General features: G+C 37.8%; 1 protein-coding gene across 1 annotated transcript; it reads right to left on the bottom strand.

Moving 5' to 3' along the window:
* Positions 1 to 1,170: 1,170 nt before the first annotated feature.
* cthrc1b (collagen triple helix repeat containing 1b) lies at positions 1,171 to 11,367 on the bottom strand. Its single transcript, XM_052144606.1, has 4 exons — positions 11,192 to 11,367; positions 3,816 to 4,034; positions 3,039 to 3,255; positions 1,171 to 1,330 (listed from the first exon to the last, which is right to left on the bottom strand). Exons 1-4 carry the CDS (start codon positions 11,306 to 11,308, stop codon positions 1,182 to 1,184), a joined length of 702 nt encoding a protein of 233 aa, XP_052000566.1. The 5' UTR covers positions 11,309 to 11,367; the 3' UTR covers positions 1,171 to 1,181.
* Positions 11,368 to 14,265: the final 2,898 nt, after the last annotated feature.

The raw sequence follows: 14,265 nt of genomic DNA, 5'->3' as shown, positions 1-14,265 counted from the left end.
TCTGACTCTCCACTCACTGTCATAAATTCCCTTTGTCAATGATGGCGGTGACAATGGATGTCAGGGGTGGGCAATGGTAGAATTCAATTGATAATGCACCAATTACAAAAAAGAATCTCCAGTTTCACAAAACAGCATCCAACAGAGTTAAAGGGAAACTAAAACAACAGTAGATTATGGACTTCTAAAGCAGCAAAACAAGTGGGTATACTGAGGGTATATGTAAATATTGATCCTTAGAAGTCTATATACGCAATCAGCCCTGGGAAAAAATATGGCGTATACATGCATATGGCCCAGACTACACCAATGCACTGAAGTCATATGGATTACTTTTATGTTGACTTATGTGGTTCTTGGAGTGTCAACATTTTGGCACCCATTCACTTGCATTGTGAGGACCTACAGAGCTGACACAATCCAATAAAAACTTTAATTTGTGTTCTGCTGAAGAAAGAAAGTCATACACATCTGGGATGGCATGAGGGTGAGTAAGTGATGAGAGAATTTTCATTTTTGGGTGAATTATCCCTTTAAAGACAGTACGTTTGTAAAAGGGATAGTTTACCCCAAAATTTACATTTTGTTTTCATTTACTCACACAAATATTATGGCCGTGTATAGCCTGTTACCGCATCGGCACCATGAATGCACAATGTAATCAAGACAAATGACACATTATCTACTGAATATATATTACGTGAAATCATCATCAAGCTGCAAACTTCTGGCAAACACTTGCAGCGAATCAAAATCTCATTTGCATGTGAAAATAACGAGAAGCTGCAAATGTTTTATAAGGGTGGTGTCTGAATGTATGCAAATAGTATGCCATTGCTCAGCTGTTCCCAACTTCTTTTTGGCTCTGAGCGGAGAACTAAGAAGAAGACCCTCATTTCATTGACCCTCGACTTTACTAAACATGATGTCCTTTTCTAGCGATCTGTCTTTCCTAATGACACGTCCAAAGCATGAGAGTCGAGCCATGAGTATACCGGGGCCTTATTATTCACTGAAAATCTTGCTTGACAAACCTGGTATTAACTTTCATTAAAAATAACAGCATACTGGTTTCAAAACACATGTGGGTGAGTAAATGATGACAGAATTGTCCCTTTTGGGTGTACTAGGATCAAGTGCTTGTGGATTCGTTGTGATGTTTCTTGAAGATTGTGAGGGACTCAGCTGCTCACAGGAAGTTCTTCTATGATCACCCGGGAAACGGAATTCCATCCAGTGGAAGCGTCACCACGAGGATAGTCGCCACAGGTACCCACCCATATAGCCACATCCACCAAGCCTTTACGAATGCCTTCGCATAAACCTTCAACTGAAACAAGAGTAATAAAACAAGTCAACAGTGGGATAGACAGGCATCAACCGGGTTATTACTGCCTCTGCTGAGAAAACAGGTTAAACAAGCCAACAAGGTTAATTAGTTATTCTCCCAGACTAATTATAAACATATATCATAAATCTGTGAATCTCATAAACATATGTCCAGGTCACATTTCTCCTCAAAAGGAAAAAAATATTTTAAATAATGAAAATTTTGTCTATTTTTAGGACAGTACTTTGACATTTCTTGTCTTCACAAATTCTCATTAACGCAATGGTTTCTGACATTTTGCTTATTTTACTTTTTACAGTATTACATTTTTTTTAATTAAATTGAATCCCTTTTCTCCCAATTTTTGGAATGCCCAATTCTGACTACTTACTAGGTCCTCGTGGTGGTGTGGTGACTCACCTCAATCCACGTGGACAGTCCGAGACAGTCAATATTATCACGTGCGCATCTTATCACGTGACTCGCTGTGCATGACACGGCATAGACTCACAGCATGTGGAGGCTCATGCTACTCTCCGCGATCCACGCACATCTTACCATGCGCTCCATTGAGAGCGAGAACCACTAATGGCGACCACGAGGAGGTTACCCCATGTGACTCTACCCTCCCTAGCAACCGGGCCAATTTGGTTGCTTAGGAGACCCGGCTGGAATCACTCAGCACACCCTGTATTCGAACTCACGACTCCAAGGGTGGTAGCCAGCGTCAATACTCGCTGAGCTACCCATGCCCCCCTTACAGTATTATATTCTCTGTGGCTCAGATGGTAGAGCGGGTCAGCTACCGATCGCAGGGTTGGTGGTTCGAATCCCGGCCCACACGGCTCCACATGCCGAAGTGTCCTCGGGCAAGACACTGAACCCCGAGTTGCTCCCAATGGCAGGCTAGTGCCTTGCATGGCAGCTCTGCCACCATTGGTATGTGAGTGTGGATGGGTGATTGGGACACAGTGTAAAGTGCTTTGGTAACCTCTAAGGTTAATAAAAAAGGGCTATATAAGTACAGACCATTTACCGTATATATATATTTGATTTACTGCCCTTTTCTCCCCAATTTGAAATGCCCAATTCCCAATGCGCTCTAAGTCCTCGTGGTGGCGTAGTGACTCCGGGTAATGGAGGACGAATCTCAATTTCCTCTGTGTCTGAGACCATCAATCCGCTCATCTTATCACGTGGCTTTTTGAGCATGTTACCACGGAGACATAGAGCATGTGGAGGCTTCATGCTATTCTCTGCGGCATCCACGCACATCCTCCCTACCAACCGGCCAATTTGGTTGCTTTGGTAGACCTGGCTGCAGTCACTCAGCACGCCCTGTATTCGAACTTGTGACTCCAGAGGTGGTAGTCAACGTCTTTACTCACTAAGCTAACCAGGAACCCCACAGTTTTAAACTAGTAACTGAAAAGCTTCTTAGTCTAAAAAGAATGAAAAAAAAAATACAGAGAGAATTGACCATAAAAATGATCTTTCAAATGGAATTTAATTAAAGGGACCAGGGCATGTATTAACTGGAGGTGTATTTACAGTATTCCCTAGTTTGAACCTAACAAAGTGGCTTCTGTGACTCCAATAACAGGACTGATGTACTGTATACTATGGAAAACTGAAGTAGGCTACTGCTAGTCTTGACAGACTTACAGATCAGACGTCACTTATCCAGAGTAAATGAGCTGTTCCTTACCTGATGTGGTTCTGTGTATGTTGATGGTGGAGTTGAGTTCTGGACTGCCCTGGTCCAGGTATATGATGGACTCTATTGGCAGTGGAGCAGAGCATTCTGCCCCATTAAAAGTGAAGTACCAGCGCTGGCAACAAGCTGTCTTACACTTCAGCCTGAGAGACCCACTAAACAACACTCGTAGAGAACTGTCTGCATGCTGCTTGGTGAATGTACACTCCTGAGGACAGTAACACAACACAAGCTGATGAATTTGATGCCTTGTTTACACTACAGCTCATTTACAGAAGAATAAAACAATCATATATACACTTATAAAAGCCTAAATAGAGTACTTAGTGATGGAATGAGATGATATTAACTCAGATATTTTTAGATGGCTGTGTTAATTGTTTTTAACATATTAAACTGTAAATTTGTCTACTCATTTGCAGGGAAACAAATCTACATATAAGGGAACAAATAGGCCACATTAGTCAAGATTATGTAGTCATTATTTATGTTTTGTCTTAATTTATGTGTGACAGTGTTACATTTCTTTTAATTGCAATTAAGGACATTCCTCTTCCTGTCCTTCCAACTCAACTTCCAATTTGGCGTGGACAATTCAGTTCGAACTGCAGTTCATAATTTCAAAGAAAGTAATTTGTATATTCTGAATTTTGCACATTTACATTTAAGCGACTTACAAATGAGAAACACATATAGCAAACAATTCATGGTACTTTCTGGTACTTTAGTGATAGGAGGGAAAAAAATCACAACAATGTGGCCTCTTACTGTAATTTTCCCCAGGTCGATGCCGTAGTTAAGGGAGTTCCAGGCACACTGCTTGTAATTGGGTTTCCATGGCTCTTCAAACTTCTCTGTTACACAGTCACCCTTCTGCCCTTTCACACCATCCCGACCTGGAATACCTGGAGTGCCCGGAATTCCATTCACACCTGGATTTCCGTCTCTACCCTGAGTGCCTGCAGGACCCTGGAGGCAGCTGGAATACTGGCAAATGTACAGGGTTCAACAGGTGTGGCATTAACGGAGCAGTTTTTATTTTTGTCATGTAAGAGGTATTCTAAAAATATCATCCAACTCTAGAAAGTAAGTGTAATACTTCTGGAATTGGCTATACAGTGTGTTCTTTGGTTACTAATGTAAATACCACTCTATGGCTAACTTGTACAATTCAGGCCATTTATGCATTATATTACTAATGGACATGGAAAAATAGCCCATTCTGGCTTGAATATGAACTTCAAACTAGGCATTTGACTGGTCAGGGCATTCAATAACACCACCGACAGTATAGTAAATTAACACAAGCTATACACTTTCCATGATTTGGAGCATTGTTTTATATATATATATATATATATATATATATATATATATATATATGATACAAGTAATTCAGTAACACTTTATAAGAAGGTTACATTTTTTACAACAATTCCCATGAAACAATTTAAATTAAGAAAGATTAATAAATGCTGTAAAAAATATATATATGTTGTTAATGTTCCCTAATGCATTTACTAATATAATTTTTTTTTACCTTATTATAAACTGCTACCAGTATATCTCTAACAGAACAGTGTTATTACAGTGTAAATACATGATAATATTTCATATTTCGGAAGGCAAGAACACCACTAATGATAAAGTGTTCTAGCATGAAACCTGTACTAAAATCTCTTTTTTTACATTGTTTAACAGTATAACTCAGCTTTTAACTTTGAAGTTAGCGTTAAACATTGTCCGCAATCCATTTTATTTCCGTAACGTGAAGCTCCAAAAATCACATAAAGGCCACATAAAAGTAATACATAAGACTCCAGTGGTTAAATCCACATCTTCAGATATGATAGGTGTGGGTGACAAACAGATCAATATTTAAATAATGTTTTACTATAAATCTCCAATTTCACAGTCTTTTACATTTTGAAAGTGAAAGTGAAAGTGGAGATTTACAGTAAAAAAGATTTGAAATATTTATCTGTTTCTCACACACATCTATCATATTGCTTCTGAAGACAAGGATTAAACCACTGGAGTTTTATGGATTATGTTTATGCTGCCTTTATGTGATTGTTTCGGAGCTTTAAAGATCTAGTCACTATTCACTTGTATTGTAAGGACCTACAGAGATGAGATATTCTTCTAAACATCTTCATTTGTGTTCTGCTGAAGAAAGAAAATCATAAACATCTTGGAAGGCATGAGGGTGAGTAAATGATGAGAGAATTTTCATTTATGGTACGATTACAAACACAGCTATATTATATGATTGGGCACTTGCTGAGTCAGTCCATTAATCCTGATTTCACCACAATGGAAAAATAAACCATAACCATGCCAACAAGACTTCATCGGTATGATAACTGTTTAGCTCGATATAAAAGCGGCGTATGACATTCTGGTCTCTATATATGGTTTGGGTCACTCCTTCAATGTAAGCCTATGGATTTAAAAAAATTATAATTAAAAATAATTTAAATAAATAAATTGCTTAGCAAGCACCGCTAATAAAACAATCAAATATGTTGACAGTCTGGGATATGTTGATCTTGCATGCCATGACTATAAAACAGCTCAATAATCCTGCAGGCAGTTTGATTAAAAAATGCATTTTTGAACGAACACTCACTCAGTATGTGTAGAGTAATACCAGTGCACCAAAAATTAGGAAACTGAGCTAAAATGCCAGGTGGAACCGCCAGTGGTCTCTCCGATCATGCAGAAAATATGCATGCCTAATAGGCTATTTAGAGAGTTTTGTGCAAATGTGTGCACATAAGTGAGGCAATGAAGCACTAAACATTTACATCTCAGTATCCAAATGCTTCCAGATGTCAAGTGTTGAATTTTAAGCAATGCCATTGTGGTAACCCAACCTTGTCTGTGCGAACAATACTAGGCACAGAGCTCAGGAGGTCTGGTTTTAGCATTAAGTAGCACCGCTGTCACCCAAGTCTCTTCTGCAAGAGTAATGCTGACTCTAATCAGCATGCCTGCGAGTAGAGAGCTGTGGAAATAAGGGCCCTTAAATAGGTAATAAATCTTCCCAATATAGGCCAGAGGCAAGCCAGGAAGTAAAATGTATTCATATTTATAAGCTCGCAGTGCTCTGTGGCACAGCTCACAGCCTTCAGTGCTCTTCAGTGTGCTTTTTATTAAGCGAACACACCTGATGTATCATGTGTCTGTCTTTATGTGGGGCAAAATTATTATATATAAATACTGTGTGTATATATATATATATTTTTTATTTTTTTATTTTATTATTTTTTTTTTTTAGGAGAAATAGTGATTTTGTCCCTCATATTTATGTTTTGGTGGCTTAATGAGAGAAAATTCCCATATATGTCACCACATGGAGTTGTGGTGTTTAGTATTTTGAATGTAGTAGGTTGTATTGCACTTACATCAGTGTGGGTCAAATTATCATTCTTACAGTGTCACTTCCATATAATGTTGCAACTAATGATTAAATTACCAGCAACTGGCGTAAATCTTCGTTTCATTGATACACACTAAAGCCAATTTTTAATAGCATTTTGTACTTGCCAAGTGTTCATTTTAGTCCCTGCCTGCAGTGCAAACAAAACATTCTTATGCACAGAAAATTCTTCTGTGGCTAATCATGCCAGTTTCATTAGTCAAGTTTTGCCAACTGGAATGAATGAGAAATGTACCCTCCATGCAATCTATAATCTAAACCCACTGTGAGCAAAATTGAAAAGGATTACCACTCCCTTTTTCATTAAAGTGATGAATCTAGCAGGATGGCTAGCCGATACAATCATTTACAATAAAACACTTTCTGGTGAAAAAACATCTCTCATCCAGGAACAAAGGCCTTTTCTGCAGTCTATGATCAGTTGGTGCTTGATTTGGTTTATTGTACTGATTACAGTTTGTGATAAACTGGCTTAACTACTCATACTTGTACTACCTCAGTACTCAAGGAGGCGTTAGAGTGCAAAGAGTGTGTGCTGTATCAGAGAATGCTGCAAATCAATTGATTTCAATGGGGATAGTGGATTTGCAAAAGTAAACACATCGTCATGAGACCAAGGGTTAAGAATTAAAAAAAATATAGATATATTTTTTGCTGCAACATCTTCTGATGTAGGCATCTGTTGACCAATTACATTGTCAGAGAGGTGCGTCCAGCTTTTGGAAATCCATATTGGTGTTAATGTCAGACTGAGACAATGTCCACTGTAATCCATTTTCATTTTCATTACGTCATCGATTTCCAAAGTATGCATTAATGAAGAGTGTTTTTTTAAGGAGAAAAGCTCTGCTCCAGTGTGGATAAGAGGACTAAACGTAGAAAAATCAGTGCGTTGTATAAGTATGGACGTATGCAGAGAATAGCGTGAAGCCTCCACATGTGCTACGTCTCCACGGTAACGCACTCAAGAAGCCACGTGATAAGCCACGTGGCTTTAGAGGTCATCATAAAGTGGATAGTTACAACGCTGGATGCTGATTGGTCAATAGCCGTGCTCTATTCATGATAAATTATTTCTTTCTATTTGTATCACTCTGCAGCACCCATAGCTGACAGTTATTCTTGTTACCAAGCCAAAAAAAAAAAACTTTATAATGATTATTTGTGTCCTTAATATTTTTATAATGTGGTAAGAGGTTTAGAAAAGCAATAATAATTCAAGGCTGTCCCACATTGTGAATATATCACAGATGAAAGTGTTGCAGGTACTCCGCTTCGAGTTGTGCCTAACAACGCCCTTCAGCTGTGACAAAGTTCACAATATAGCACGACCTCTTATACCTTATTGCTTAAATAAACACTCACTGAGCACTTTATTAGGTATACATGTACACCTACATAATCATGTGATTATCTAATCAGCCAATAGTGTGGCAGCAGTGCAATGCAAAAAAATAATTCAGATACGGGTCAGGAGCTCCAGGTAATGTTGACCTAATAAAGTGCTCAGTGAGTGTGGGCATCTGTCAACCTATTATTTCATTTTCAGAGAGGTGGGCCCAGCTTTCAGCAATACAACTTGCGGTTGATTTCAAACTGAGGCTGCATCCACACTAAGTTTGAAAACTCCATTTTCAGATTCATAACGTCATTGCTTTTCGAAGTATGCGGTAATGGAGAACATTTTCAAAAAATCATTGTTTTTGGCAATGTGTTTTTAGACGAAACCGTTTTAGTGCGGACGTGTCATGACAAGACTCTTTCAACACACTTACATCACAAATAATTTCCATCAAATGTTCTGTCAGAGCTTTCTCCAGAGTGTAGATCTTTAATATTAAACCGTTGTAATTGTTGTCATAAGGGCTGTCAATCAATTAACATTTTTAATCCAATTAATTACTATTAATCATTGTGGCAGGGCGGAGGGCGGGGCCGCGTCGTGATCATACACACCCGGTCCCTTATCAGGCTAATCAAGCCTCTGAGAGAGATAAAGGCCGACTGTGGAGGATTGTGCGGGAGAGAGAGATCGTTTATGGACATACCCGTCATGTGTGTGTTTGTCTTTTAAGTTTATCATTAAAACTATTATTTATATTGTCAAGCCGGTTCTTCCCTCCTCCTTCCCGGGTTTCGGCACCAGTGGAGTCAATGGAAAGGAGGAGGCGATCAGCTTCAGAGGGCATGATTAACAGCGTTAATATTCATGTTATAATTAATGACAACTGCATAACACATAAAGTTGACAGCCCTAGTTGACATTAACTAACATGCAAGATTCTCTTCAAACTATTGCTCTGAAATGATAGTAGTTGACGTGATAGGAAAAACTGACTGTAGAAAAAGACTTTACACTAATGCCCACAATAGCACCACTTGTGGCAATTCTGTGAAAGCAATGCATACAGTCTGACACGTTTTGCAAATGCAACTTCGCTCAAAATCGAGTTTGCAGCTAGAAGCATTTGTGCTCACATACAGAGTATGCATCGGGTCTTAAACTTCAAGTTATCAATACCCACAATATCCACCTCGTAGAACAAATGACTTTTGGTCCACCGAGTCTTGTAATGTTTTGTTTTAGCTAGAGGGTTGGCATAGACATGGTTTGCTGATTATGTCTATCTGGACAATTCAAAGTTAACCTTTGTTACTTGCTAATAAAAATGTAGATGGTTCCTCTGGCGAGATTGTTGAATAAAATTATGCAAAAGATGAATATCAAATTTGTCTTGAGTTTAAAGCAATCAAGGCATGAAATGAGCTGTGGAATTTTTTAACTGCTGTAAATTCAATTGACTTTGATGACTAATAGACGAAAGCGTACTGCTTACTGCAGATTGCAGAGTATACACTATGTATTCTATCTTTAAAAAAATGATGCTGTGATAACAGAAGTATGCTCAGATAAGCATTTTGCGCACCAATATTCTGATAACTACCTAAAAACAGCTTATTTAAAAAAAATCAAACAATGCAAGAAAACAACCTTTACGAGATTTGAAATGTATTCTCAGCTTTTGACATCTAAACTTAAACAGACATGCACACCACACACTTGCGCACATTGGGTAATCCGATAAGTATGGCGATAAAGATATTTAGGCTATAATGATGGTAATGGGCAGAAAACTACCTGTGTCGATTGGGCTTGAACGCTGTTAACTTATTAAGCATAATAGGTGTTAGATCGTGCATATAAACATGCTCATTGTTGTCACATGACCTGATTAAGTTGCAGGTTTAATTAATAGTGCGGGAATTTCCTGCTTAGGAGATCATAAATATGATGTGATGTGCTTTCAAGTGATTTTAGTCTGAATGAACCAAGCCATTTTGCTGACCTCTTTTTCACATACTAGTGAAGGCAGAATGCATTTTAGCACCAATGCAACAAAATAAAGGGCAAAGCCACGCATTATGCTTGTAATTATTGCAATATCTGAGTGGTGGTGGCGTAGTGGGCTAAAGCACTAAACTGTTAAGCAGAAGGTTGTCGGTTCGATCCCCACAGCCACCACCATTGTGTCCTTGAGAAAGGCACTTAACTCCAGGTTGATCCGGGGGGATTTCTTCACTCTAGGCAGTCCGATCAAATATTATTAGGTCAAGAAATAATCATTATATTCTTCATTGATATTATTGGTTATTCATTACACTTGAAATTGAAGGTCAAGTTGAAACGAAAGACATTTGTTATATACAGCAAGGCACTGTGATTGCAAATTTTGGCTAACGCTATGCATGCAAACAATGTGGAAACACTGTGCACTCTATAAAGTGTTGTGTATACTGCAGCAATAGTATGAGTGTTATGATAGTATGCTATTCCACACATATCCCGGTCAAAATATAGACCTAACTAATAACTTTATTAGTCACTTACAGCAATATACAGTATGCAATTCAAGTTAGCTTTCTGCACAAAGTCTAAGTGGGCTTTGAATGTCTTTATCACATCCGTTTTAGGAATCAAACTCTTGCTAACAGGACTCTGACTCTGTATATTTATCGCATGTGCAAAAATTAAACTGGCATTATTCAATACTGGCAAAGACATTGCTCTGTCTGCGAGAAATCAGTAGGAATATTGATTAAAAAATGAGACAGAATCAAACACCAGGTCTGAAGCAGGCAATTATTTTCACTCATGAATATACTTTTTGAAACTGAAATATATGAAGATTTAACAACCTCTTTCATATTGCTCAAAATAGCATCTGGTTAATAAAACCAAGAGCTTCTAGAACTTTTGCATGATCGATAACATCCTTTCCATCTCTTTCATAACTCACTTGTTACACCAAGACAGCATTGAGACTAAATATCCTGCTTCTCAGATGCTTCCTGAGAAAAAGCACGCAGTAATCAGACACTTTATATACTCTCAAGAATTGTCTAATTTGTTTCTGTTTTATTTCTCATGAGGAATTTAAGGGCAAACATCTGAGACAAACTTGACACTTAATGTCTTAATAGTTTCTTGTAGACAAAAAAGACTTTTGCTGAAGTAAAACTATACTCACCAAATTCCTTCTGAGCTTTGAAAGAACAATCTCAAAGCAATAAAAACTCTGGGTATAAGTTGGTTAGGTACACTAATACACTCAAAATTGCATGCAATTTATCTTGCCTTTAAAGTTTAATATTTTAAAGCAAATAAATGAAATAAATAATGCAATAAATGCTGTCTTACTTTCTCCACGTAATCGACATCCTTCTGGCGCAGACCTCTATTTTGTAATTTTTCTGCTTCGCAGCAAACAAATAAGAAGCAGGAGATGATCAATACTCGTGTCTTGAGCTGCCACATATTTGAAGTGAGCGGTCAGAGAGGACTACAGCTGCCGTTTGTTTGACAGGAATGAGAGAGTGAGTGAGAGAGAGGGCGGATGTATACTCTCCAGGGACCAATTATTCCCAGACCACTGAGTAAAGTTCTTCCACATGTAGAATCAGAGTATAATAGGCTATAATGTGACATAAAACGAGAATCAATATTTCTGAATGTTTCATCAGTGCTTTCTGTGACAGGCCCTAATAATGTTTTGCACAGGTGAGATGACTTCTACTTCTAAGTCTTTTTCTCTACAGCAATGCACATTTTGAAGTAAAGAAGCCCTGTTTTAGGTGTTGTTGTAAGAGAGATTTTTGTTAGCAATAAAAAAAAAAAAAAAAATTCTTTGTGGAAAATAAGGTGTTAATAGGCTAAAAGTGAATCATCATTTAATCACCCTCATGCCATTCCAAACCTCTGTGACTTAAAAGGAGATGTTTAGCAGAATGTTTACACTGCTCTTTTCCAATCCACAATTATCAAAGAATCATAAAAATAGTCTTTATGAAAATATCTTATAGCAACCACATCATTTTGTGCTGTTTCTATGACGTTCTCGGCTCACGTGTCGACTGACATGCTCTACAATTACATCCAGGGGCGGGGCCAGACGGGTTGCAGAGCTTTTCCACCCCATCTCGGACCCCGCTCACGTCCTGGAGACGATGCGCAACGGCTTAACCCGTCTGTGTCGTGCATGGTCCATATAACGTTCCACCCATGTCTGGCAGGACTCAGAGCCCCCTTGAAAAATAGTCCTTACAACTTGTGTGTTATATATAAGACTTCTGAAGCCAAACTTTATAATCGATTTCATAATCATGTCAAACTTTAAGCATATATCCTTGAACTCATGCTGCATATATTGGCAAACTTAAATGTTAGAAAATTAGATTTCCATTTCACTTTTCAAATCTGAAACAAGTCCCTCATTCAATATTTCCATCTCTGTTCATTTTTCCAGCATGGCAGCCCTTGGCTACATCCCAAGGCTAGGAGAGGAACAAGATCTGTTTGGGTAATGTACAGAGCTCTGTTTCTCTGCGCTGGAGGTCTTCATCTCAGCCTGAATGAGCTCTTTCTCCTTACATCACAGCTTCTATTCATCGAGCTCTGATTAGGCACTGTAAATATGAACAGTTTTGTACTTCTCAAATCATGGATTTAAGATGCTTTCTGTCGTAAAGTAAATGTTCTGCTCTGTGACTAGCCAGTTTCTGGAGTAATGTTTTCTAAGGTTCATTGTTCATTGTTCATTTTTGTTTGGTTTACTTACAAAAGTCTCAAAGTTTCTGGCAGGCTGTCAGTAGAGACATTTCTCTAGATGTACAGTAGGGAGAAATTAGATAGAAGTACAATTAATATGTCTAATTTCTTTTTGTTTAGCAAAAGGAAGATTTAAAGGTATACTGGTTTAAAACAACATGAGGTTGTTAAATGCTGACAGAATTTTCATATTTGGGTGAACTATCCCTTTAAGAGATCAGAAGGGTCACCATAACACCTATTTCGTGCTTGTACTGCAGATGGCAATGTGGCCTTGTGAATCTCGGCTAAACTAAAAAACTCTGAAGTGATATGCCGTCCCTATGGTTACTAACTTAACTGACGATGACACGCCCTAATAGAGATGCCGAAAGGGAAGAAATCTTGATGTCTGCATTTCTCACATCAATCTATAGAGACTACATACAATAACAAAACTAATACTTAGACTGTACATTGGTACATTAATAATATCAGATAGTAATACCATAGTATTTTGAAATACTATACTAATTATATTAATTAATTACCTTCCTGTGCTATGACATTTACATTTTACTCCAGTGTACTGAGAAGAATACCATGGAATTGTCATGTACATGTCCCAAGAAACAAAACAAACAAAAAACAAAACAAAACATACATGGAATTTCCATGTCCAAAAATATGGTTTTACTATGGTGCGTGTCAAAAAACATAGGGAGCATGTACAACAAACAAAACAAAAAACATGGTGTTCATGGTATTACCATGGTGCATCCACAAAAACATGCTATTACTGTAGTACAATACATGTCCACAGAAAATGGTATACCCATGGTAGGCCACGAAAAACTTGGTATTACAATAATACTTGCCCAAAAGCATGGTATTACCATGACAGACCATACTTGCCAAAAAACATGATATCACCACAATACTTGCCCCAACAACATGATATTGCCACGATTCTTGCCTAAAGCATGGTATTACTATGATACTTGCCCCAAAGCATGGTATAACCATGTTGCTTGTCCAAAAGATATGGTATTGCCATGATTCTTGCCTAAAATGAAATATGGAGTTACTATGATATTTGCCCAAAAACATGACATCACTATGATACTTGTCCAAAAACATGTTATTTCCATGATTCTTGCCCAAAAACAAGAATTTCCATGATTCTTGCCCATAAGCATGGTATTGCCATGATACTTGCCAAAAATCATAGTATTACCATGTTACTCGCCCAAAAACATGTTATTACCATGTTACTTGCCCAAAAACATGTTATTACCATGTTACTTGCACAAAAACATGACATTACCATGTTACTTGTCCAAAAACATGACATTACCATGTCACTTGCCCAAAAACATGTTATTACCATGTTACTTGCCCAAAAACATGTTATTACCATGTTACTTGCACAAAAACATGACATTACCATGTTACTTGTCCAAAAACATGACATTACCATGTCACTTGCCCAAAAACATGTTATTACCATGTTACTTGCCCAAAAACATGTTATTACCATGTTACTTGTCCAAAAACATGACATTACCATGTTACTTGTCCAAAAACATGGCATTACCATGTTACTTGTCCAAAAACATGGCATTACCATGTTACTTGTGCAAAAACATGGTATTGCCACGATTCTTGCCCAAAAATATGATATTACC

This window comes from Xyrauchen texanus, chromosome 15 (assembly GCF_025860055.1).
Source record: "Xyrauchen texanus isolate HMW12.3.18 chromosome 15, RBS_HiC_50CHRs, whole genome shotgun sequence".
Lineage (NCBI taxonomy): Eukaryota > Metazoa > Chordata > Actinopteri > Cypriniformes > Catostomidae > Xyrauchen > Xyrauchen texanus.
Note: the sequence above shows the minus strand (reverse complement) of the source record. Positions and strands in the feature narration are given on the sequence as shown.